The 27,742-nt window shown below is 44.6% G+C and overlaps 1 protein-coding gene across 1 annotated transcript in view; it reads left to right on the top strand.

Annotated features, from left to right (window-relative positions):
* MBTPS2 (membrane bound transcription factor peptidase, site 2) overlaps window positions 1-27,742 on the top strand; it is a 77,166-nt gene that overhangs the window by 10,455 nt on the left and 38,969 nt on the right. Inside the window, exons 3-6 of the mRNA XM_083172465.1 lie at window positions 4,862-5,000; window positions 11,248-11,351; window positions 14,591-14,718; window positions 23,465-23,583. Coding sequence (XP_083028591.1) covers window positions 4,862-5,000; window positions 11,248-11,351; window positions 14,591-14,718; window positions 23,465-23,583 — 490 coding nt within the window. The remainder of the gene's footprint in view (window positions 1-4,861; window positions 5,001-11,247; window positions 11,352-14,590; window positions 14,719-23,464; window positions 23,584-27,742) is intronic.

Genomic DNA, 27,742 nt, shown 5'->3' with positions numbered 1-27,742 from the left:
TGGTGACCATGACGGGCAGGTCCAAGGCCTCGCAGAAGGCGTTTTCCTGCACAGTTTGTACGGCGAGGTTTTCGCAGTACTCAGCAGATGGGAACGCCACTGTTTGTCAGTCGTGTTCTAGTGCTGCATCAGCTTCTCAGTCAGACCCTCAGACCCCCCAGTGGGCCTCTGTCCTGGTGGGTACTATGTCCAAGCTATCATCGGAGTTGGCGGTCTCTCGCAGAGAAGAGCCCGCTTGGGCGGCTTCTTTGGCAAAGTTGGGGGAGGGGTTGGCTAGCTCCATGACCAGACCACAGAGAACCTCTACCGGGAGCAATAAGCGGCCTTATCAGGCACTTATTGTAGAGGATGATTTGGAAGAGGAGCAGGAGCCATTTCAGGAAATGGAGGATGGAGAATGGGAGGAGGTTCAGGATGTCATTCCTGAGGCAGAGCCTACTCCAATGGGAATAGAGGCTCTTATTATGGCAGTAAAGGAGGTCCTTCGTTTACCGGAGGATCCGCCTCCTGAGCCGCAGGAGTTTGATCTGTTTGGTGGGGTTCAGAAGTCTTCTGTAGTCTTCACTTGTCCAAATCAGGATCAGCTTTTGGCGGCATGGAAGAATCCGGACAAGAGGTTTCAGATACCTAGGCGTTTTCTATCCCTGTATCCTTTTGATCCGGCTGCCTTAAGTAAATGGGAGAATCCCCCTCCTGTGGACACGTCGGTTTCACGGTTGTCCAAGAAGACTACGCTGCCAGTCCCCGGAGCTTCTGCATTAAAGGATCCTTCGGATCGGAAGATGGAAGCTACTCTAAAGACCATTTTTGTAGCGGCAGGTACTCAACTCAGACCGGCCATTGTGTCGGCCTGGGTGAATAAGGCTAACGTCAAGTGGGCAGATTTAATCATTGAAGGCTTGGAGTCTGGCATGCCTCTTGATGAACTGCGCCGCCTAGCCGAACACATCAAGGAGTCGGCTATGTTCCTAGGGGAGGCAGCAAAGGATGTGTCCTTGATTTCAGCGCGGATCTCAGCGAACGCCATTTCAGCACGGCGAGCTCTTTGGCTACGCTCATGGCAGGCGGACGCGGAATCTAAGAGGGCCGTAGAGGGTCTCCCGTTCACTGGGGACATCCTCTTCGGTCCAGAATTGGATAAGTGGATCTCGCAGGCTACGGGAGGGAAGTCGGCTTTTCTTCCGTCAGCGGCGCCTCCTCAGCCCAGACGACAGTTTTCAGGAACGTCGTTTCAGTCTTTTCGGACGCAGCGGCCCTTTCAGGGCCGTGGAAGAGGTTTCCAATCATCCAGAGGAGCCCGAGCGAGAGCCCGTCCTCAAGCCGCCCCAAGAGCTCAGGACCCTAAGCCCCCGCAGAAGCCGGTGGCATGACGCCTTACCAGCTTCCGTCAACGACTCGCCGGTAGGTGCCCATCTGTTGGCCTTCAGAACCCAATGGTTCTCCCTGTCAGAGGATCCGTGGGTTCGCAGGATCATCTCAGAAGGGTAGCGAATTCAGTTCGATGCCGCTCCCCCGATCCGTTATTTTACAACGGCTCTGCCGACGGACCGGGACAAGAGAATGGGTCTTCTTCAAGCGATCCGGACTTTGTTGGATTCGCATGTCATCATGCCGGTACCAGCAGCCCAGAGGAATACGGGGTATTACTCAAACCTCTTTGTGATCCCCAAGCCGGACGGGTCTGTTCGGCCCATTCTCAACCTCAAGTCATTAAATCTGCTTTTCTCCTATCAACCATTCAAGATGGAATCGATCCATTCAGTAATTGCATCGTTGGAGCCAGGGGAGTACATGGTATCCTTGGATATCAAGAATGCTTACTTACATGTCCCCATTTGGATCCCTCACCAGGCATTTCTGCGCTTTGCCATAGGAAGGGATCATTTCCAATTCAGGGCTCTTCCGTTAGGGTTATCTTCGGCTCCCAGGGTCTTTACCAAGACTCTGTCGGTGGTCATTGCGTCACTCAGAACTCAGGGAGTGACGATAATCCAGTATCTGGACGACCTCCTAATCAAGGCCCCAACGGTGGAGTTACTGGAGGTTCATGCGAGGTTGACGACTCAGTCACTCACCAGCCTGGGTTGGATAATGAATTTCAAAAAGTCCTCACTTGTCCCATCCAGGAGGATTTTATTTCTGGGCCTTTGGCTGGACACAGAAGTACAGAGAGTTTTTCTATCAGAGGACAAGATTCAGGCGATCTTGGCTCTTATACAGAAGGTGTTGCTTCCCCACAGGGTCAGCCTTCATCTGTGTGTGCAGCTGTTAGGGAAAATGGTGGCGGCCTTCCCGGCTCTGACATGGGGTCGTTTCCATTCAAGACAGTTCCAGTGGGATCTCCTCAGGAAAGGTGCGGGTTCGCATCTAAATCTTCACAGACGGATTCGATTATCGGCCGAGGCGAGACGCTCTTTACTATGGTGACGTCACAGGAACCACCTACTGGAGGGTCGTCGGTTTGCAATCCAGGACTGGATTGTGTTAACGACGGACGCCAGTCTCCATGGATGGGGAGCCATGGTGCTTCATCTCCGACTTCAGGGCAGGTGGAGGCCTCACGAGCAGCACTTATCCATCAACGTGTTGGAGAGCAGGGCGATTTACAATGCCCTGTTGGAAGCTCAGGACCATCTTCAGGGACAGCAAGTGAAGATAAGGTCAGACAATGCCACGGCAGTTGCCTACGTAAACAGGTAGGGCGGCACAAGAAGCGGGATGGCCATGAAGGAGGTGACAAAGATTCTGCAATGGGCAGAACGGATGAAGGTAGTTCTTGTGGCCGTTTTTTTTCCCGGTCTGGAAAATCTGGAGGCCGATTTTCTCAGCCAGGAGGATCTACACCCAGGCGAATGGGCTCTCAACCCCGAAGTATTCCAGGAACTCCCCATCAGGTGGGGAGTTCCCAAGGTGGACCTGATGGCATCTCGGAAGAACCATCAGTTGCCAGCTTACGTGGCTCGCACAAGGGATCCTCTCGCCATTGCGGTAGACGCTCTGTCGACGCCGTGGGAGTTCGACTTTGTGTACCTGTTCCCTCCACTGCCACTGTTGGGTCGGGTTCTCAAGAGACTCAAAAGGGAGTCAGTGCAGGCAATCCTGATAGCACCTTGGTGGCCTCGCAGGACTTGGTTCTCGGACATCCAGTTGTTGCTGGCGGACAAGCCGGTTCGTCTGCCCCTCAGGCCCGACCTTCATCAGGGTCTGTCCCAGCTGCTTTTTTTATTAGATATTTCTTTATTACATTTTCATTTTTCGTAACAACATGACATTACATACATACTTTACAGAAAAAAAGTATATAGATTGAGGCTTGGATCTCTGAAGGTTCAGATCTCGTCCTTGTCCATTCTTTTCCAGAAAAGGTTGGCGCATATTCCAGAGGTGCAGACCTTTTTTCAGGGAGTTCTTCGGGTTCAGCCTCCCTTTATTCCTCCGACAGCACCATGGGACTTAGATTTGGTGCTGACTTTTCTTCGGTCAGAGACCTTTGAGCCCTTGGATAAGGTGGATCTCAAATTCTTGTGTTGGAAGACCGTTCTCCTTCTAGCACTGGCCTCGGCTCGGAGAGTGTCGGAGCTTAGTGCGCTTTCCTGTAAGCCTCCGTATCTCATTTTCCATGAAGACAGAGAGGAGTTACGTACGCATTCCGGGTTCCTCCCAAAGGTGGTATCCTCGTACCACATTAACCAACCCATTGTGGTTCCTGCGTTTCGCGGGGACTTGCCGGAGCAATCCTCTTTGGATGTGGTCCGGGTTCTGCGGATTTATGTGGACAGAACAAAGTCTATACGCAAGTCAGATTGTCTGTTTGTTCTGTATGACGCATTCCGCAGGGGTTGGCCTGCATCTAAGCAGACGATTGCACGATAGATCAAGTTGACGATCCGTAGTGCATACTTGCATGTGGGTCAGGTTCCACCTGCTTCTTTGACGGCGCATTCCACCAGGTCGGTGAGTACGTCTTGGGCCGCCAGGAGAGGGGCTTCTATCTCTCAGCTTTGCAGGGCGGCCACTTGGTCATCGCGGAACACTTTCGTGCGATTCTACCAGTTTGATACTTTTGCCTCTTCAGCCTCGACCTTTGGTCGGTTGGTATTGCAATATCCTCAGCACTCTCCCTCCCGGGGCTTGGTCTTTGGAACCTCCCCGATGTAAGCCAGTGGTCCCTGCTGCATGTCAGAGAAAAGAGGATTTTGGTACTTACCGGTAAATCCATTTCTCTGAGATCAGCAGGGACCACTGGACGCCCACCCGGCTTATGGATCCTGCCTGTTGTGGTTACTGTTAGGACCCGGGGGTGTGTGTGTTGTGGTTTATATTGTTTTCCTGTAACCCTTTCCTCTAGTGGGCCAATTTCCTCACTGGGGGATGATGGGTCTTAGAGGGGAGGAGCCAGTATCCCCTAATTAATATTAAGAAGTGCCTAGCTCCCAGCATTCCCAGCTCTAATACCCGATGTAAGCCAGTGGTCCCAGCTGATCTCAGAGAAATGGATTTACCGGTAAGTACCAAAATCCTCTTATCTCTCTAGATAACAGATTCTCAAACTCGGTCCTCAGGACCCCACACAGTGCATGTTTTGCAGGTCTCCTCATAGAATCAGTAGTGAAATAATTAGCTCCACCTGTGAATCTTTTAAAATGTGTCAATGAGAAATCCGTGCACCTGCCGGGTGACCTGGAAAACGTGAACTGTGTGGAGTCTTGAGGACCGAGTTTGAGAACCCCTTATCTAGACAGTAGATTTTTATCATAAAATATATATAATTTTCCTTATCTTCCCGTCCATTAATATGAATAGTGTGGAGGAATGCATATGTCAGCCAGTATCTGTACACGTCTGTCTTTTCATATTACAGGTTCAGCTTGGGTATGATATTTGGAATCCTTGCCATGTTTGGTTCAATGGTTCTTCTGGGGAAGACATTAATGCAGACTTTAAACCAGATGATGGATGAGAGACCAGGGACACAGAATGATCGCATGCTACAAGTTGTGGTTAGTTCTCTTTTTGAATGAATACTACTGTTTTTATATTATTATTATTATTATTATTATTATTATTGTTTTGTGTTTTTTAGTATTAAGAAAGCATTTATCATAATTTTGTGGAGTTAACCCTGCTTATACAAACTTTAAAATATATGGGTGGACACTTGGGGAAAAGAAGACATAGGCTAAGGCGTTAAAAGGGTTCAGCGTCTATGTCATCTGAGTAGATAAATGACCCCCCTACTCTCACACATGATCTGTTTAATTTTGAAGGTGAAGTTTTTGTTTTGTTGGGGGGGGGTTTAAAAATCAGACCCCATAAAGTCAGAATTTACAAACGCAAGAGAAACGCAAAAAAGTTGGATGTGAAGATCCTAGTATATGTAAACATTACAAAGACACATAGACCTCACCAGCCTGTATTTAAAAGTCATAGAAAAGCCATCTAGAAGCTGGAGAGGAAGTGACCACAACAAAACAATATGACCAATGAAAGATACATACATTGGGCCGATGCCACAACTATAAAGTTATGGTCGTGGCATTAGCACCAATGTATGTATCTGTCTTGGGTTAATACACAGAAGGAAAAAGGATGACTCTTTTTTTGGGGCACAACTTACAGTGATCTATTATGATCTTTCTATTCTACATAAAAAACCCTTACTTTCATCACAACAGAGTCACTACTACATGAAAGGAGTATTACACGAATTACATTATTTTTTATACGATTTTTAAATGCATAATGGTGAGGGGGTGTGAACACCAAATAAAGAAAAGATAAAGAAAAAATAATACAAGAAAATCCGTGCAAAAATTAATGCAAAAGTCGAAGCAAGAATTAAAAAATGAAAAAATTGAGAAGATTGAAAAAGTGTTTAAGTGTTACAGCCTTGATTTAAGATGATCTCAATATTGGGATAATATCCCATGAGGCATTTAATATAACCAGGCTGTGGTTTTATATAAAGTGACAAATGGTGCTGAAGTAAAAAAGAATATATAATAACAAGAAAAAATTGTTATAACAAGTAATATATAATAAGAGTAAAAAGTGGGCGAAATATCGTTGTTTGTCAGGTGACAGTCACAAATGGGTTACCAAGGCTTATGGTCCTATGGTAATTTTCGACGCAGTGCCTAAACTATAAATTAGTAGTCAGGCGGAGCTAGAAAAATAGTTAATACATTTATAGGAGGGCAGATAGAGAATATAAGCTGATCTCCTGATTCTCAAACCATTCCTACTTTCCGGCCGTGTGCCACTAGGGCAGTGAACGAACCGAATGAGGGGGTGTGGTATTGTATGAGACCAGTTGGAGATCAGTGGAAGGAAGAGAAGAGGGATCTGCTGTTGCAGCCCGGGTCCAGTATTACCCCTGTTAGAAGATCCAGCGCAGGGGGTCAATCTTTAACCAGGTGCAATGAGAGTCCCTTAAATATTAAAGTTACAGAAAACCCCTTTAATGAGGAGGGTTTTGTAGATCTATATATTAGATATATCTCTTTACCTCTATACACAGTTTATTACTTAAATACGCCAGGTCCTATAAATTATAACCAAAAACTTGCACATATATACTTGTTCCCTTAGTGCAGATAAGGTCTGCAGTCCATATAGATAGTTGGCTGGTGAATAAATAGAAACGAAGTTCCTTTCAAATAGATACACAGTTAATATGACACAATTATCGCAGATAATTAGACACAGTTGTCCTTGTTACTCTGTTATTTAGCTACATACCATAAATGGCTCTACCTCTGTGTCACGGTGCTGCCGCCCTGAGCCAGCACGAAATTACCTGCCTCAAAGCACAAAGATAAATGCTCTGCTAAGTGTGCCAAAGGAAAGAACAAAAGCAAATCCAACAGTCAAATACTGATGATAGAGCTCTGCAGCTCAATACAGGTGCAACAGTTGAAAAGGAACAAATACGTAGCCATATCACATATACGGAGTATCAACAAAGGATAAAATAGATCACTTAGCGTGCACAATTTCTAGGTCTCATTCTCCAGCGTCAGTCTAGCCCATCTGTTTCTGTCACCCGTCTCTGGACGCGCGTTTCGCCTGAGCTTGTTCACCTGTCTCTATTGTGAATACAACAGCGTGTTTTGTACTCTTTACTTTTCGCGGGTGTCATGTCCCCTCATGTTATTGGGCCAATTCCAATATTGAGATCATCTTAAACCAAGGCTGTAACACTTAAACACTTTTTCAATCTTCTCAATTTTTTCATTTTTTAATTCTTGCTTCGACTTTTGCATTAATTTTTGCACGGATTTTCTTGTATTATTTTTTCTTTATCTTTTCTTTATTTGGTGTTCACACCCCCTCACCATTATGCATTTAAAAATCGTATAAAAAATAATGTAATTCGTGTAATACTCCTTTCATGTAGTAGTGACTCTGTTGTGATGAAAGTAAGGGTTTTTTATGTAGAATAGAAAGATCATAATAGATCACTGTAAGTTGTGCCCCAAAAAAAGAGTCATCCTTTTTCCTTCTGTGTATTAGTGTAACTACCTATGACTCATGGGAGCACCACCAACGAGAGGCATGGATAGGACCAAATGGTCCAGCTATTAGGAATATGTTGGTCAACCTAATTGTGATAAAATTGAGTGAGTGTTAGTGCTAGTCATCCCCCCTTTTTCTCCTGTTTGTGAAATCTGTCTTGGGTTGTAAGGATTAAAATCTGAAGATCCTGAGATACCTTCATAAGATACATACAGGCAGCAGATTCTACATTTACAGTGCAATAATGTATTATTCTTTGTTGTCCACAACTAAACAATAGACAAACAAGAATTAAACTATTTACACTAAAAACAATTACCCCAAATGGTTTATACATAGAATTCAACAGAAGCATTCTGGCAAAATAAAGACAGCAGCCTTTTAAAGGCCAGCAAGCAGCACATCACCTGACATGATCATACTAATATACACTTCCCAGTAACATTAAGTACGGTAGCATAACTATTACAGTAGGAACTAGTCAAGCGCATTGAAAATAGTTAACCATACCTCACCACACCATACCACAACATATTGGCGGGACCTGACCAAACCATATATACAGTATAAGTCTGCCAACAGTATGCAAACCATAAATGTCTATCATGCAGTAAGACACACCTACCATCATGAGATTGGTCAATGCACCCAATAAAGACACCACTACTGGACTTGTGTTGGAGTGCATCACCCACATTACGAGCTCCAGCATTCGACCACAGCATCATCCACCACCTACTTCTCCTCACTGGCTGGCGAGTTGAGCAGCCGGACACTTGGTTTGCATGGGACCCAGCGAGTTCTCCATGGTAACCAGCAAGGGACATATACTAACATGTCCCAGCTAGGATCATCATAGTCGGGGACAGTGGCATGGAGCTGTGGCAAGCAAAGGCTCACACTCTGACACTCACCTGGAGGTGAGAAGCATAGGTCTGCTTTGGAATTGGGTAAGTTATTGTACCAGGCAGGTTGGGACTTCAAACCCAAGAAAAGTCTTGAGGAATTTCTACTATACTATGTAAGACAGCAGCGGGTAAGTGTGGTAACTATAGCCCCGCAGACCCCCGGCGCCCACATGTTCTCTGCGCCTCCCCGCCACCGCGGGGGCTGCGGAGCTATAGCTACGCCACTGATCATATGCATGTGACCAGAGCATTGTGCCTCAATAAAGGACGCTACAAATGTCAGTTGCACGCTCTGATAATATAAGACGCATACACTTACTCAGTAACTGAGCGCAGGCATCCCCACACTCCAAATTACATAATTATGCATAACTTGTTGGATACTGGATGCTCCCAAATCAGGAGACGATTCCTCCCAGCTTCTCTCTGGACACTGTTGCCCCTATGATCCACACCCCAGTGCTCTTTCTGTGCCTTGCTCGTATTCAGTCACATAGGCGACCATAACTATGTTGATTAGTTAACTCAATGTCAACCTTTACAATGAAAAAATCTGCATATTTGGACATGTCGACATTCTCATTATGGCTAGGTATACATTTAAAAATGAAATGTCAACATGGTCACTATGCCAACATTTCATCCTTTTGACATGCTTGCATCGATATGCCTGTTCGCCATCTACATAGTATACTGAAGCTATTTAGGTCATATGGTCCATTGCAGAATAAGTTGGTTGTCCACACTTCTAGCATTTTTAGGGGCCTAAAATCCTGTCAGTATTTTAAGTTGGATAATGAAGGGTACTGTCTGTGTAACTGTCACTTATTTCTATTTTCCTCAGACTCTTGTTAATCACACTCCAAGTCTGCACAAAGTTGTGTTGTATTAATTGCAAATAACATAAAAATATAATAACTTCGTAATGCGGTTGGTTTAGAAAGCAGAACTTGTGATTGGAATAATTATAGCTGACACTGCTGTGTAAAATGTAAAAATGGAATGTACAATGTATAAATTTTTTTTGCAAAACCATGCCTTGTAAATGATCAACAACTTAAAACAAATGTGAGCAAATAAGTTCTCTTTTGAAAATGTTAGTTTTGGGTCTAGTTCAATAAATGATGCTAGAGTGCAGAGTTCTACTTACTGGTAGGAGGAATCCAAGTACCTGTGTGAATTTTGCAGGTGCGAGTAAGTGCGTCTATATGCTGCACTTACGGTACTGTCAACTCTCAGAATATTCTTCAATGCCTCATAGGACTGCAAGCAATATAAGGTGCTCTGGGGTAGATTTATTAAGCTTGGTGAAGTGATAGAGGGTGAAATTTACTAAGATGTGAAATTCACTTCACAGGTCATGTTGCTATGGGCAACCAATCAGAAGCTACTTCTTATTTATTTACCATCCTCTAGAACAGGGCTGGGCAACACCGGCCCTCCAGATGTTAATGAACTACACATCCCAGGATGCTTTGCATTAGTTTTGCTATGTGGCCATGCTGAAACTGATGCAAGGCATGCTGGGATGTGTAGTTCATCAACATCTGGAGGGCCAGTGTTGCCCAGCCCTGCTCTAGAAGATAGTAGACAGGATGTGATTGGCTGCCCATAGCAACATGACCTGTGAAGTGTATTTCACATCTTAGTAAATTTCACCCAGAGTGTCTGGTTTTTATCACCGACCAATCAGCTCCTACCTGTCATTTTACAAACCAAGCCTGTAACTTCTCAGGTAGGAGCTGATTGGAAGGTGATAAAAACCAGACACTTCACCAAGCTTAATAAATCTGCCCCCTTAAGAGGTGTGGAGGCCATTGCTGGTATTTGCGCGCCACTTAACAGCATTTCTCACTTTGCATGGGTAATTGGATTCCCCCATGTGATCTAGCATCTTGGATCCATGCAGACTTGTACTGTCCCAGCGGCGAAGGTCTGATGGCGTCCATGGTCTGCGCATGCTTGCCGTGCTTGTGCAGCCAAGGCTCATCGATACAACTCCCTGATAGTTAGCCCATTGATGATCATCCCAACTCTTCCAAACAAGCGAGTCCACCATTAATAAAGTATACATTCTGCTGTTACATAGCACTGCATTTAGATTTGATCTTCAAGTAGGAGCTGTCAGGCATGAGTTTCCTGGCATTCAGAGCGTACTTAGGCCCTTATTCTGATCTAATCGCAGTACAAATTTGTTCTCAAAATGGGCAAAACCAAGTGCACTGCAGGTGGGGCAGATGTAACATGTGTAGAGAGAGAGTTAAATTTGGGTCGTGTGTGTTGAAACTGAAATCTAAATTGCAGTGGAAAAATTATGCGGCCCGTATTTACCCTGCACAGAAACAAAATAACTCACCCAAATCTAACTCTCTCTATACATAGGCAGACAACATGCTGTAGTGAAACTGTGATTCCCCCATATCGTTTATGTGAGTGGTGTGTTGTGAGAAAGAGTTTGTTGCCGAGTTCATTTATATTGGAAATGCTTGTTATCCAGCAACTGTACATCATAAAACATGTACAATATATAGAAGCAGACTAGCTTTCGAAGCATTTGTTTTGAGTGGGCTTACTTGTACTGTATGTAATATTTATTTAAACAGTGTCATTTACACGCTGCTGACTATATTTTATCTACTTTTGTCATACTATATACAGATTTTAGTAGTGCTAAAATATATATTGGATTTATTTTCTTTCTGCTACTAGTGTAGTGTGTACTAGTGTAGCGGGATCAACCATTTGTCAGTGCAGCTGATATTCATATACTTTGGGGTCTGAACTCATGTGTTATGTTTTGTCGCCATACCAACTTAAACAGGTGCCTGGTGTAAACCTGCCTATCAGCCAGCTGACATACTTCTTCTCGGCAATCTTCATCAGTGGTGTCATACATGAGGTCGGGCACGGAGTGGCAGCCGTGAGGTAATCCGATCTCCCGCTTTTATTTGTAGCAGAGTTTAAACTGCATTTTGTATGCGCATAAATATTTCAGCCGTATGATTGACCAGTAGTATACAAAGGATGAAATATTTCTGCACATACTTGTTTTATAAAAGCTTTTGTCTGTGAAGGTTTGCAAATACAGACACTGAAAAACACCTATTAAAAATGCAGGAAAGTACTATTGTACTCTGGTTAGAAGTGTGTTCTCAAGTACTCCTGCAACATATTGTAGTGTATGTGTAATGGCAGCTCCCCATAGTAATACATGAATATCTAGGAACACTGCAGGCAATGTAGATATTGAAGCAAATACTTGTTTTGTGTGTACAGGCCCTAGTTCTCTATGATAAAATGCATTTACTAGGGTTCGGTATGACATGAAAACATAGAACTGACGGTAGATAAGAACCATTTGGCCCATATAGTATGCCCCTTTTTTGACCATATTGTCATGTCAACATGCAGAATGTTGACATGGACATTATGGTGGCATGTAACATGACATATAGGGCGGTATTCAATGAGCCTGATTCGCCAGGTTTTTATGGCGAATTTGTGCTGTTTAGCGAATTTCTGTCAAAAACGGTGAATCACCCTATTCAATGACCACATGGGGAATACATTTCTAGGTTTTTTTCACCATGATTCACCGAGTAGCAATCGCTATCTTTTTATGGTGAAGTGGAATGTGAACTTTTAAAATAAAGTGTTTTGTTTTTTACATTTGGTGTAAAAAAATCAGGAATTTTATTCTGAGGAGGGGCATGCTATTTTTATCCATGTGCTGTAAGCACATGAATATATATTTAATTTTAAAAATAATATTAATTTTTTTTATTTATTTTTTACACAGCATCCAGCAGGTGGCGCCAGAGCGGAGCCGCTCATTACATATTCATATATTCACTGCACGATCATTTTGATCGTGTGTAGTGAATATACGCTAGCCTGCTGGCACCCCCGGGGGGGCAGCCTGTGCTGCCTGGCACCCGGGGAGCACACCTAACCCCCCACAAAGGTCTGGGCTAGGCAGAGAGACTACATCTCTCTGCCTGGCACCGTCCTAAGGCTCCCTGCGGCGCCGCAGGAGCTCATATTCGCCAGTCAGGGGCTCGCTGCCCCTGACTCGTTGAATACCGGAGCCCGCCGGCTCCGGAACGTGGCGAATGTGCAGCGAATCCAAAAAAGGATTCGCTGCACCTCGCAGGTATTCACATTGAATACCGCCCATAGAAATGCCAACACGCTCTTTATGTCAACATTGTCTGTATAATGTCAATATAGCATTTTAACTAACTAACCCTAAACCTGGCACTAAAATGTTATGACGTCATTATGACCATGTCAACATTCTGTATGTTGGCATTCTGACTGGAGACGGTTGACCAGGCCTTCAAGTATGTCTGCAGCTTTTTCCAGAGTATTTTGTACTGAAAGGTTGACCCATTTGGCATTTCAACTTCTATTTTTCTATAATTGTACTATATAATGTCTTATTTTGTATAACACACCGTAATAGTGTATCTTTTAGGGCCAATACAGAGTTGAACACAAGTCAATTTTGTAGACATACTGTACAGTATCATGTAAGATGCACTGGGCATGCTCCAGTGCTGAGCATATATGATTACAGGGGGTTAAAATCCATCCATAACTCAGTCACATGCCCACTTGAGCAAATGAAGAAATGGTTTGCAATAAAAAAAATTACTCTTTTTTATACACAATAAATAATATACAATAAACAAAATAATGTAGCAAAGTCAAATAAAATTATATGCACAGTACCACATTAGTTGAATGTTATAAAAAATCCTAGCAGAATATAAAAGTTCTCATAATCATTATTGTTATAAGGAATGAGTCTGAAAAGATAATTAGCAGGCAATTTGTTGGATTTAAAGTGCACACATATGCTTTTTTAAATCTATCATAGTCCGTACCCGAATGTGGCCACAAATTTGCAAATGTACTGATATTACCGATTCAATCCCGGTCCAGGCTATCTGTAGCAGTGGTCTGCTGTTCTCCGCACCATTGGAAGCTTGCAAGGCTGTCAGGGTGCTGCTGTCCGCAGTACATCACTCCGTGCTTCAGGAAGAAAGCGCCAGTTGCCTATGTACTCTCTCTGTGTCTTGATATCGGGGCTCTGATGGCCACGGAGGATCCCACTTGCAGGCTCGGCTGTACAAGCTATACTGCTGATGGGCAGCCTCCGTGCAGGACCGTCAGGGCACAAAGCGTGGTAGGCGAGAGATCCTGGATAGCACTGTAGTCCTTAAACACATTTTCGCCACACGCAGGGCGTCTTTTTCAAAAGGGCAAGTGGGGAAATGTAAATACACCTGCTTTCTGTGCCTTATGCACTTAGTATAGGGGTGCAAGTGCTCACTGATAATAATGCTGGCTGTGGCATCCAGTGTATGGATAGCGTGGGTGCAGATGGGTACATGTGTACAGTACATGTGAATATGCGCATTGTATTAAAATTACGCAATGCCAGAGCAACCACAGTCAGCTTGCGTTACACTCCGCATTAGCCACATTATTATTAGTCTTTATTAAACTTAATACACCCTTGTGCTACATCAGAACTTTTGCTCCCAACCCCTATGTCTCAGAGAGATCAATCCAAAGGTACAGGAGATTTGTTAGTACAGGCATATGTAAAGTAAAATGAGACAAATCTGCATTTAGGCAAGAGGATGGATAGAAGTATGTGATAATGTTCACACATTGGGGGAAATTTACTAAAGGAAATTTGTAAAAAAAATAGGTGTATTTGTATCCAGAAATACACTTATTTTTGACATTTACTATGCCGAAAATATGGCAATTCGTATTCGTAATGATGTGCTATCAATACGAATACAAATTGCCGTATTTTCGGGATAGTAATTGTCAAAGATAAGTGAATTTCTAAATACAAATACACCTATTTTTACAAATTTCCTTTAGTAAATTTCCCCCATTGTGAAAATGAATAAACCCTGCTGTCACATAATGCAAATCTATATATTTTTTGAACAATAAATATTATTTATGCTAGCTGATGAAATTGAAATATGCTGTGTTTGTTATCATTGTGACCTCTCAGTCAGAGTAGTCGGCCATCTTTATTTTCATAGTAGTTCCTGAAGTATGTCATGTAAAGCACATGAGTGTTGCATCCGAGTAATAGTATTTAACTGTTACGCGTATTCATTTTTTTTCCTCAGGGAAACTGTTCGTTTCAATGGCTTTGGGATGTTCATGTTTGTGGTGTACCCCGGAGCATTTGTTGATCTTTTCACCACTCATCTCCAGCTGGTTTCTCCTATTCAACAATTGCGGATATTTTGTGCAGGTAAATAATACGACAGGCACTTTCTGAAGTCATTTGAACCATTGGGAATACTTTCCATGCTTTTGTTGGGAGTGAGGACATGGAATTTATCTTCCTAATGGAAGTGTACATACTTTACATTCACATGCTATCAGTGCCATAACAGTATGGAAACCTTTCCATCTCCTGACAAAAATAGGCCACATCACGCTTTGCTAGATAAAGGGAACACTTCAGCCATCCCAGTCTCAACATTCTTTGTTATGTAGAATATTTGCCATTTTGTTTTGCAGTAATCACACATTTTTCTGTAAATTGTTTATGACTGAAATACATACCTCGGATATAAGTGGATTGTAAATTCAATAATAACCTTTGCATAATTATGTACACACAGGGCCAAATGTAATAGGGTGAGAGTTTCAGAAAGTGAGAGATTTTGGGAGAGTTTTCCCATTCTTTTTAAAGCAGCAATCGTCTACTTGGCAAATTCAACCTGGTTTTGCAGTGTAATTGATTGCTGCTTTAAAAAGAATGGGAAAACTCTCCCAAAATCTCTCACTTTCTGAAACTCTCACCCTATTACATTTGACCCACAGTGTTATGTACTTTATATACAGGCATTCCTGCTTCTGCACGCAAGTAAATAAATCAACTATATTTATCTCTATATTTATTGACTGGTATTTATAAAGTGCAAACATATTCCACATATCTTTATATAATATTACAGTCATACACAATAGTCAAATACACTATTGTAATTTTTTATTGTTTTTGCCAGAAGCCAATTAATCTACTAGTCCAGATGGCGCCGCTCTCATCTGAGCGTCTCCCGGAGCGCCGATCACCATCCTCTGCCGGCGACACTCGTGTGCCCCATTCTCGGCAATGGTAGCATGAGCGTATAAGACGCTTGCGCGTCCACGTCCTACAGTGCGCCAGATACCAGCGAATGGCGCACCAGCTGAAACGTTAAGAGTGGCCCTATCTGTATTTGTGGGACTGTCAGAGCACCCAGAGGAAGCCCTCACAAACATTATGAGATTGTACCAACTTTGCACAGATAGGGTCCTGGTCACATGACCTTGGTGCAAAGAGGCAGTCCTTACTAGCCAATACACAACTGTGTTGCCCATTCTAGATCCAAGGTGAACAATTTCTAAAAATAAGAACTCATTGGGTTAGATTTACTAAAATTGGAGTTCTATTGAAGATGCCCATAGCAACCAATCACAAATGTACAAATGGAGCCACCCTCATCTATGCTGCCTATGGCGCTTGTCCCGACAACACTTCCCAGCGCACCTAGTTGCACAAAGGCACAATAAGTCACACAGCATAGCGTTTGGTGTTACCGGACGAGTGCAATACCAGTGATCATCCACCAGATATAGCTTTTTAAAATCACCTCTGCGCGTGCATCAGATGTCTAATGCAATGCTATAGCGAAAGAATCCTCATTGCGCGTGCGTGCGTGCATTCTCTATTGAAATGCACTATAGCTCAAGCACTACAGTACAGTAAAGCACATTTTTAGACATTTTTATCAGCAAATTCTATTGCGTCTCATTACGCTATTTTTAATGGGCTATTGAGATAAGTTATCGAGTATATGGTCGAAGCGCTGTACATACTGAACGCCAGATTCGGGTTAACAAAATGGCATAGGTTACACTTGTGTAAGGGCACAGCTGTACGTGTGTCTCATTACACTACTCTAGTTAAACAAAGAATTACTCTGTAGTATGAATGACATACAGTACAGTACAAGCAGCCTAACAAAATGGCTACCGGGCTTCAGCCGGGGCTGCATGTGAGCCCACATCTATGGAGCTAGCAACGGCATAGGTTACACTTGTGTAAGGGCACTGCTGTAAATGCATCACACTACACTACACTACTGTAGTTAAACACAGAATTATGCTACAGTATGAATGACATACAGTAGAGTACCACTAGATTGACATGGGTTTGGTCAACAGAGTCATTAGGTCAACATGGGGAAGGTCGACTGTCAAAAGGTCGACATGGGGTTTATGCCCTACCATCCACTAGGGTGTGGTTGGAGAAAATAATACTGTACCGAGCGAAGTGAGGCACCTTGCCCGAAGCATGGCGAGCACAGTGATGCTACATTTCAGTGTCGATATCGACTGTGTCGACATTCGGGTAAAAAAAAAGGTGAAAACCCCATGTCAAACTTTTGACTGTTGACCTTCCCCATGTTGACCTAATGCTTGCGTCGACCTAATGACAATGTCAACCTAACCCATATAGACCTTCTTGCATGTCGACCTTCAGTCATGTCGATCTTCCTGCATGTCGACCTAATGCTTGTCCACCTAGTTGCTGTCTATCAAATGACCCATACCCTGCTGTACAGTAAAGCCTCATTTGATGACATCCATTTAATAGAATACCACAAAATCCTACTACAGTGACAATGATATTTTTATTAAATTTTTAATTACAGGTATTGTATGTACAGTATACTGTACATACAGTAACTTAAGTACTGTAGGACAACTTACAGGTGCAGTATGTGGTTGTCCTACAGTATTTTGCATGCAAAAGGATCACATGTGATATACTGTACCATATGCGATATCGCTATGGCCCAATGGAGCAATGTACTGTAGGGGTATTTTCCAAGCGATCTAGTGAGATCACTTAGAAAATACACTTAATCGCTACGTGTGAAAGCCCCAAAACCCTGGCTTTGGTAAAAGTTCCTGGAGATTTGATTTTGTTTACTGTGCTGTACTGTACTTTACAGTATGATTCAGGGGAGTAGGAGATTGTACAGTGCACTAAGAGTTTAAAATGGGAGACTGATGCAGGATCCTGGAGGGTAGGCAACTACTGTATAAACAAAGAAAATATGTGTTGGAGAAATTGCATGCAGTAAGCACTCAGTACATTTGAGGAAATTTCTAAAAATGTCATTGCATAAAATAATTAAAAACAATGACACACATCATTTAAAATGGTCTAATTATCACAGTACTGTACATTATTAAAATGACAAGTGTACAGTAAGCACAATTGTAGGCCGATGTGTCTGTCTGGCCTTGTTTTGCGTTGTGGCCCAAGCCCACACATGACAGGCAGCCCACCATACAGTACTGCATTATCCCCATTCATTCTGTTATTCCATCTTTGCAGTACTGCAACTCTGCCATCCAGTGATGTTGCCATGGCTAAATGGTATGTTATACTGTACCTCTTGTGCTGCCCATGTCAGGCCACTTCTACAAAATGGCACAGGGCCACTTTTACATTAGTTCATATTCTGCCCCTGATCTTGGACAGCACAGATGCAAGGAAAGCTGCATTTGCATGGAAGCAGGCTATATAAAGGCCTAGGACACCTGGTGATAGCGACCCATGCGTCAATGTAAATAGTGATACCTTGCCATTAGTTATGCTTATGCTGTATCGGCTACGGGAAGACGTTCGTTTGCGTCTGAATACACTAATTTTATTTACTGATTTAGAGTATTGTGGGGGTTATTTTTCACTCTCTCCACCTTACCACTGGTCTGTGTGTACACTATACAGCAAAGAAAACTTACAGTTGACATGGTACTGTCACTGTACTGTTAGGCAACTTAAACGCCCACATACAGTCCAGTAAGCCCATTTGTAGACCGCATCTGTGAATACAGCCGGTTTACGCTGACTGGTTAAATGACTACCCTTCAATGGGAGACTGCTCTTTTCACAGAGAAAGAGTGACTGTAAATAAAGGGCTGGGGCAAGGCACGAACATTGATGCTTGGAAAGTTAGTTATGGAAACAGGTTTTCTTGTGTGTGCGTAGTTATATTATACGTTTTGTTAGAACCAAAAAACAAAAAAAATCTCACTCTAAGACTAAAGGTGCCATACACGTTACAATAATTGTATCCAATATTGGATAAAATATCGCATCTCATCGCATCTCGGTTTTGCGATAAGATGAGATCTAGTACAAAAAGTATGTGCAGCACATACATAATTGTAACGTGTATGGGCACCTTTACACGAGTCTCCAAGGTTGGGGAGCGGCATAGTCAGTGTAAAGGGTGATCCCTTGCCATCAGTTATGCTTATGCTATATCGGCTAAGTGAAGACTGTTGCTTTAAACTGATTGTTTGCAGCTGAATACTAATTTTATTTACTGATTTTTTTTCACTCGCTCCATTTGACCACTGTAAATGACAGTGGTTATGGTCAATTTGCCAGAGTTTGCATTGTACAGATGGAACCACAGCGCCGTTTGCTAAGAATGAGACCCATTCACAGCAATGGGACGAGCAACCATCTCACACGCAAGGATGTCCAGTTCTCGGCGTATGGCGCGGCTACATCTGTATATCCATCCACCGCTGTATTAGTGGAGCATTATCCACCCAGTGGCGAAGATGTGTATTACCTGCATATTGTAGCTCGTGCCTCAATGCATCTGAGCACACTACAACAGTGGCATGCCAAAACCATCGTCTAGGGATGAATAAGTGTGGATCCATCTGTACTTTTTATTTATTTAGCACCATCTAGAAGGTAATAGAATCTGATTTGTTGCTATGGGCAGCATCCCATCTTCAATAGAACTACCATCTTAGTACATTTACCCCATAGTGTAGTATGTCCAGTCTCTTAACCCTTCACTAAGGTGCCAAAGTACGCAAGGCAGATGGAGCTCCATCTCCAGGCATTGACCTAAAACAAGGCTCATTGTCATGAAGGCTTTATGTTCACCTGCTATCAATTGACCATATGGTAAACTGTATTAAAATAGTATTTCTGTTTTTCGACAAAAATGATGCAACTTTTGGTACTTGTTTCCCAGTACGCCAATTGCTTAGAGGGCTATTCTGCGTATTCTCACATCGCATCGCATGGGCCATTTTAGTGGCGTGCGATGCAATTTTTGTAGTTAATTTATTCACTGCTCTTATGTCCTCAGGCCCATCTCATCGCATGGCATCGCACCTCCCGCAAAATCGCATGCGATGTGATGCCAGACACTTGTATGCAATTAGGTTTGATTGACCCCCCCCCCCCTCACTATCCATGCCACCCCGAAGCATGGCGAGTGCAGCAGAACGCGTCCGCCCGACCTTTTCATTCCGCCACTATCCACGTTGGCGTGGAGTTGATTTTATATAGTGTGGCAAACGGACGCGGAATCCATGTAAAGTAATCCGCGTCCCCTTGTGGGGCTCCCTGCGCTCGCCATGCTTTGGGCTCGGTGGCTCGCTGCGCTCACACTATATAGAATCAACTCCACGCCGACGTGGATAGTGGCGGAATGAAAACGTTGGGCGGACGCGTTCCGCCGCCCCTTGCGGGGCTCGCTGTGCTCGCCACTCTTCGGAGTGGGGGGGTCATTCAAACCTAATTGCATGTCATACAAGTGTCTGGCATGGCATCGCACTCCAGAAAATCGCATGCGATTTTGCGGGAGGTGCGAAACAATGCGATGAGATTGGCCTGGGGACATAAGAGCAGTGAATAAATTACCTAAAAAATCGCATCACTTCGCATCGCATGCGATTTTGCATGAGGTGCGATGCGATGGCCTGGGGACATAAAAGCAGTGAATAAATTAACTAAAAAAAAATAGCATTGCACGACACTAAAATGGCCCATGCGATGCGATGTGATTGCGATTTAGCTACGTTAGCGTACGTAGCAAAACTGGGTGCCGTTCTAGTAAACAAGTACCCAATTTTTAAATAATGAGGGAGCCACTTTATCACTTCACCAAGCTTAATAATCTGCCCCTCAGTACCTATATTATTATTATTATTTTTATTGTTATTGATGTTGTTGTTATATTTTTTTTTAGATGCTTTTTGGGAACGGACTATATAAATTCATGTAAAATGCTTGTTATTTGCATCTGTTCTTGTGTATATACAGGTTGAAGAGATGTGTACTTCTAAATAAACTAATTACTTTTCATCAGTGAGCATTATTGTCCACTAGATGGCAGACAAACTGTATTTTAGAGATGAGCAAAGTTACAGCATAATTTAGCTGTTTCAAGGAGGTGTAATATTTAGGTGATATAATTACTGCATTTGCTTCTCTGTTCTGCGCAGTGTTATACATTGCATCTAAGCACTATGCAAATCATCTGAACTATGGCCCTGATTCTGATATGCACGCTATTGCACAGCCGCAGGGAAGTTGCTATGCAATACTGTACAACTAATATGATAATACTGCAGCAGGCGTCTTTTTTTCCTACCAGTGTATGCAAATAGAGATCTGTGAAGCTAAAGGTGCCCATACACGGTGCGATGAACGCATCCGTTATGGGCTAGATTGCATCGCAACGCATTCGTTTTGCATGCGATTTGCTTGCGATTCGATGCAATCCGAGGGCAGTACAAAAAGAATGTGCAGCACATACTTTCTGTACTGTGTGATGCTCACGGGAGTGTACATCACATCGCATTGCACGGTGCTGTTGCACCGTGTATGGGCACCTTTACTCAGAATGACCGTTGGAAGTCTGCGTCCAATGATGTAGCAACTGGGTGCTGCTCATCACAGTTTTGGGTACTTGTGTAATATCTGGGCGCCCGATTTTGTGATTGTATGCCTTACCTTAAGGCATACAATCAGATGCGATTCGATGCGATTTTGCATAGGATTCAGTGTTAACAAGGTCCTGTTCATTTCCCCACTATCCAAGTGGGCATAGAGTTGATTTTTATATAGCGAGCCCGAAGCGTGGCGAGGGGACGCGGAATACATTTTAAGTAATCCGCAGCCCCTCGCTGCGCTCGCCACGCTATATAAAATCAACTCTATGCCCACTTGGATAGTGGGGAAATGAACAGGACCTTGTTAACATTGAATCCTATGGAAAATCGCATCGATTCGATGCGATTTTCCGACCCGATCTTAAAATCAGGCACCCAGTTATTACACAAGTACCCAGTTTTGTCCCAGTCACCGCCTTCCAAATGCTTTACCATGTCAAAATCAGGCAGCAGCTACGCAGGTCTGATTCTGCACATACAGATTTGTCCACATACATCTATCGTCCATGTGATAACTATTGCGTTATACATAGGGATGCCAATGCCGGGGCATTTTTTCAATCCTGGGAATTGGGATTGAAAAATGCTCTGGGATTGGCATCCCTAAAAGAAAACTGCCCCTGTCCCCCTTACTTTAGTGGAGCCCGGCATGCGTCGGCTGTAACGCCGGATGGAGGCATTTGCTGTGTAAGAGGTTGAGCACAGCGAGTGGTTTCCGGCACCGGAGGTGCAGCACTGAGGCCTGCGCAGCGTGACCAATGTGACCAGTAGTTCACACTGCGAGGGGCTGCATCGCTGCACCTCCGGCACTGTAACCCGCTCGCTGCCAGACCTCTCCAGTGTCGCAGAGGCCATATCCCGCTCACCCCTTAGTTAGGCCGGGACCCACTCACTGCCAAACAGTGAGTGACAGCGGCGGAACCTGCTTGCCTCCCGGCCGCATGCCGGGTCAGGAACAGCCGGCCAACGTCTGAGCAAGTGCTCAGACGCTGCATGGCAATTTACTATGCAATCCCGAAATCCCGGATATTTTGTGGCCAGATCCCGACCATCCCGGGATTGGCCACCCTAGTTATGCATATTGCGTGAGCTCTGTTGGCCTCTTTAGCATCGGATGTATTAATTTGCAATTTTTTAAATAGCATCTTATTTGCAAAACGGAGTGAATGGAACACACAAGCAGCTTCTGCTGGTTAAATGATATGCCTATAATCTGTGTGTGACTGCTGCTGTATCTGCATAAAGGCCCATACACACTAGGGGACTTTGAGCTGAAAGCCGCTTAAAACAGCAAGTTTGAGCGACTTTCAGCTCAAAGCCACCCAGTGTGTATGGCCCGGCGAGTGCTGCTGCGCGCTCCCGCATCATCACCGATAAAGCTGCTCACCTGCTGGTATTATCAGCGGATGAGCAGCTTTGAGGACAGCTTTGCAAAGCCCCCCCCCCTCCCCGCCCCCCCCCCCCCCCCCCCTTGCTGACAGTACCAGGCAGGGGGAAAGCGGCTCAGTGTGTATGCACTCCTCAACTTTCCCCCAGTGTTGATATTGATCATCGCTGTCTATACACGCTGGGCATAATAGCCCAGTGTGTATGGACCTTTAGATAAAAAGGAGGCTAGATGTACGTAGGCACATCTGTACACAGAAAAGGCCCTGCACATGTGCAGTTCACCCACCATTGGATTTGTGCATAAACAACTGGGGTTACTTACAAATCTGAATCTGGTCCTACTCTATATTTTTACATTGAATCTGTAAATAGAGCTGAAAAACAACAAGTAATTATCAAGTAAAAGCTTTTTAATGGACACATAGCAGATGCTTTTGTCATTTCAGCTTCAACTTTTCCTTACATAAATTGGTGAAGAGTAGGGTTAGAGTATCTGTGTGTAAAGTCATGGAACCTGCCAGATGAGTTTTAGTTGTGATTGGAGGAAATCATTTTCTGCACACTGTAGACTTCCAGGTGTCGAAGGTCAGTGCTGCCGGCCACTTAAGAGAGCATAGCTGCTGCAATACTGTAGCTTTCAGCTACATAGTAAATGCTGTAACACACATCTCTTTTAAATTTTTAAGTATGGTATATTTGTCATTTTAATTAGTAGCTTTTTAAAACAACAGAACCAATTGGGTTTCATCATCCTTGAAAGAAATGTGCCTACTATCGGATTAACCTGGCATCCAGTTAACATCTTACTTGAATAACCAATGTATTTCTTCCAGGTGTCTGGCACAATTTTATCCTCAGCCTCCTGGGCCTCTTGGTATTGTTCCTGCTACCTGCGCTACTCTATCCGTTTTATTACACAGGCGTTGGTGCCCTAGTCACTGAAGTGTTAGAGGTAAATATTTATTCCTACCTAAATTAATATTAATGACCGTTCCTGTATTTCGTTTTACTGTGCATATGTTTTGGAATGACTATGGCAGGTATGTATAGAATCACAAGCCAATGAAAAGAATATTTTTTTTTTTTTTACTAGACCCTGGAGTGGATAATAAGGTGCAGTTCAATTTGAGTCGGGGTAATAGTAATATCTCTGAAAAATGTCTAGTTACAGTAATACCGCTAGAGGTGTTCAAGCCGTGTAGGCTGGCATTGCAGCATGTATCCTCAAATCTGTGCGGTGTAAAGTGCCCAAGGCAAGGCACTATTTGTAATCCAAAGGTTGCAGGTGAGGCTGGCTGGTTCGGGTAAGTGGCAGGTGCTGAAGGTGGTATTGATGGTCTTGTCCACAGGCATTTCGCTGTCAAAAATGCAGCTTTATCAAAGGTGTAGTAAGCATAAAGATTAAGGGGGGTATTCAATCCTCCCGCAGCCATTCCCGACAGGGGAGATAGCTGCGGGCCTTATTCAATGCTGACTTCCCCGACAGCATTGAACAGGGGATCTCGGCAGAGAGCAAGTCAGGCTCATTCTGCCAGGAATGGACGAGCTCCCGGCCACAGCTTGCAAATTCCCGGCCGCAGCTTGTGGCCATGCCCCCTTCTCGACCCGTGGACATTGAATCCCGCCTGCAAATTCTCTGCCGATCAGACCGAGAACAGAACAGGGTCACGGCTGTCGGGCCAGCCCAACAGGCGTGACCTAACGTTATATACCCCCCATATTCTACTCTTCCTAAATGCAACCATTACAACCCAATATTTACCTACAGATAAATTCCATACATAGTTCTCTTACATGTGATATAAGCTAGTTCTCAAAAACTGCATCACAGTCCTTTGGTGCTCTTGGCATGATCCCTCAAGTCTAAGGAGGACTGGTATAGCCAAAAGTACAGAGATGGGGGGAAACAGTCTCATAGGTTTACACAGCGATAAGTGAGAAACCATCACAAAGGGTTAAACCAGAACAGTCTGCATTATAACTTACAAGTGGAAGCAGCCAGCCAGGATCAGGACCGTTAGGATGTAGCAGACACAAGAAGGCCGTTTTAAATGACAGGTTTAGTGTTCGGATTAAGGAGAATTAAACCTGAGCACTTGGCAGGCGCTTTGCAGAGAGCGTTTGTGGAGGCTTTTAGGTGTTAAACAATTAAGATTCCATTTAGAAGTGGGATACGGTCACTAGGTCACAAAGCATTAGGTCGACATGAGTGAAGGTTGACATGGGTTAGGTGGACAGGACAATACATCGACACAAGCATTAGGTTGACATGGGGAAGGTCGACAGTCAAATGGTCGACATGGGGTTTTTCCCGTTTTTGAGCCGACGTGCCGACAGGCGGTATTTCATGCCCTTCATGACTAGTGCGTGGTCGGGGAATAAAGTAGTGTGCCAAGCATAGCGAGGCACCATGCCTGAAGCTTGGCAAGCGCAGCGGTCACGGGGCACTTTTTTTTGTGTTTGTGTCAACTGTGTCAACATTCGGGACAAAAAAAGAGTGCCTTCCCCATGTTGACCTAATGCTTGTGTCGACCTAATGACCTGTCGACCTAATCCATGTCAACCTTCAGCCATGTCAACCTTCAGTGGTCGACCTAATGCTTGAAGACCTAATGTATGTCTATTCAATGATCCCATTCCTTCAGGAATATGAGGATGTGATCAGCAGTGCCTTCTTACCACAGCCCAGTGCTGTATTGTGGGCACTGCCAGTGCAGCCAAAGCTGCTGGTAATTATTTCTATAGATACTTACCAGATCAAGCTTTATATTCCCAGTTTCTTGCAGCAATAAATATTGACGACAATAGTGTCTTTTACATACAGTTCTCTACTCCGTTTGGAAATAAATATAAATAATGAGCGCTTAGTGAGGAATAGAAAAGTGCAGAGAAAAGAAAAGATAAAAAGCAAGGAAAACACCTGAAAATAAAACAAAGTACAATGAATACAGCTCCTTAGAGCAGTTTTTTGAAAGTCCGTGGGGATGCTGTGCTAGCCCTACCTCTAAATCACAGGGAGCAGGATGCTGGGGACAGAGATTGGTGTCCTGCAGCTATTAGCAAAAGCCGCTCGTCTCTTCTCCGTCTGCCGGGTGGCGTCACCAAGTGCCGTGATAGCCGGCGAGTGCCGCTTCAGCTCCGATGGATAGGAGCTTTCCCGTAGAGGTGTCAGTGCCACCATATCTGATAGGCCTGAATCCAGTCAAAGGTGGTGAATATTATTAGAGCTCCACTCAAACGCACACTCTGGGGGTTATTCTAGTTCACGGGTGTCAAACACAAGGCCCGCGGGCCAAATCCGGCCCGCCAGACCTTGTCATGTGGCCCGCGCGAGGAGATAGCACGCAGGGGCAGTGTGTCTAAAACAGGAGTGCTGCGGGCCACGTCCACGTCCGCGGCCGCCTTACCTGTTCCTCCACTGTCGGCGGCCATGTTCCTGTAGGCACATATGTATGCGGCTACAGAAACATGGCCGCCGGCCTCCACAGCTACGTAGAGGAGGGCCCGGCTGCCTGTTCCCTCTGGCAGTGATAGACACTGGGTGGGGACGTCATGACGATGCATCTGTAGAGAAGTAGGAGCAGGCAGGGAAGCTGGACTGGGAGTCGGGGACAGTGTGGCCGCAGCAAGCAGTGAAGAAAAGCTGGAATCTGCAGCAGTTGCAGGACAGACAGAGAAACAGTAAGTGAGGATGAGGATCACACTCACAATAAAAAATATATATATATCTGCTGTTTCCTGAGGTGTCCCAGTGTATACTAATAATAATAATGCCATGACACCACAGGCTGCTCCTCCTGTATAATCATTTATGTGTCATGGCATTACTTTCATTATATTATACAGGGGGAGCAGTCTGTGGTGTCATGGCATTATTATTATACAGGGGTAGCAGCCTGTGGTGTCATGGCATTAATTTTATATTATACAGGGGGAGCAGCCTGTGGTGTCATGGCATTATAATTATACAGGGGGACCTACAGATACAACCGGCCCTTTGAGGGTGACCAAACTGCTGATGCGGCCCCCGATGAATTTGAGTTTGACACCCCTGTTCTAGTTCATTTGTTCCCAAATGCTTTTGCATGGGAGACCAATATTTTTCATCTGCCCATACATTTCTGCACATGTGCCGAGGCAAGGTGCGAGCGGGCATGGCAAACTAAATGTTCGCCGACCATCAAATGATTTCTCCCTGGCTGCGAACGGATGATTATGCAAATCATCCATTCGCACCTATGCAGGGATTCGTGGGGGATCTCGGCGTGCGAGGGGGGGGCAGCCGGCACTGTGGGCAGTGGGCGGTGTCTGGTGGACTGCAAAATTCACAGAATGAGAGTCAACCAGAATAAGGTCCTCTATTAGTTAAGCCACAGTTTAGAACAGGAGGCTTGTGGATGCCTCTGTTAAGGCCCCCATACACTATGCGATTTTCGGCCGATTTCACCCGATTTCGGCCCTTTGGGCCCATAAATCGGGTGAAATCGGACAAAAATCGCATGTGTTTGACATCTGATCTGAGCGCATCGGATCGGATCGTTCACGAGCGCATCAGATCGGATCAGGGCGTCGGACCTGCTGAACATCAGATATATCGGAATCTGACCCATCATGGGCACATCGTGGGTGCTTTTTAGCACCCACGATGCTTCAGATCCGATATATCTGTGTGTACCTGTTCGGTGCTTCCACAGTAGCTACATCCGGAACACACGTCACCGGAGGGGGCAGGCGCAATGGGGGAGAAAAGCCATTGAGAGGGGTAGAGGAGACAGCAGCAGCGTCCGTCCCACATTCAAGAGCCAGCGACAGAGGAGGGAAGACCCAAATATGGTTGTGGGCAGAACTGTCAGCGCGAGCATCACTGCCCGACTCCCCCCTCTCCCCTGATCCTGGGTGTCATGGTAAACACTAGCCAGCTTTGCCCCATCCTGCTGCAGTTTTTCCGCCTGTGCAGCAGAAGCCCGACTCCCCTACCTCTCCCCTTCTGCTGGGTGTCATGTTCAGCTCCGGCAGCAGCCCCCCCCCCCCCTCCCCCGTCCTGCTGCAGTTTATTTTCAGCCTGTGCAGCAGAGACCTAGTCCCCGTCCCGTCCCGTCCCCCCCCCCCCC

Source organism: Crinia signifera, chromosome 2 (genome assembly GCF_055691185.1).
Source record: "Crinia signifera chromosome 2, ASM5569118v1, whole genome shotgun sequence".
In the NCBI taxonomy this organism is placed as follows: domain Eukaryota; kingdom Metazoa; phylum Chordata; class Amphibia; order Anura; family Myobatrachidae; genus Crinia; species Crinia signifera.
This window is presented reverse-complemented; position numbering and strand designations above follow the sequence as displayed.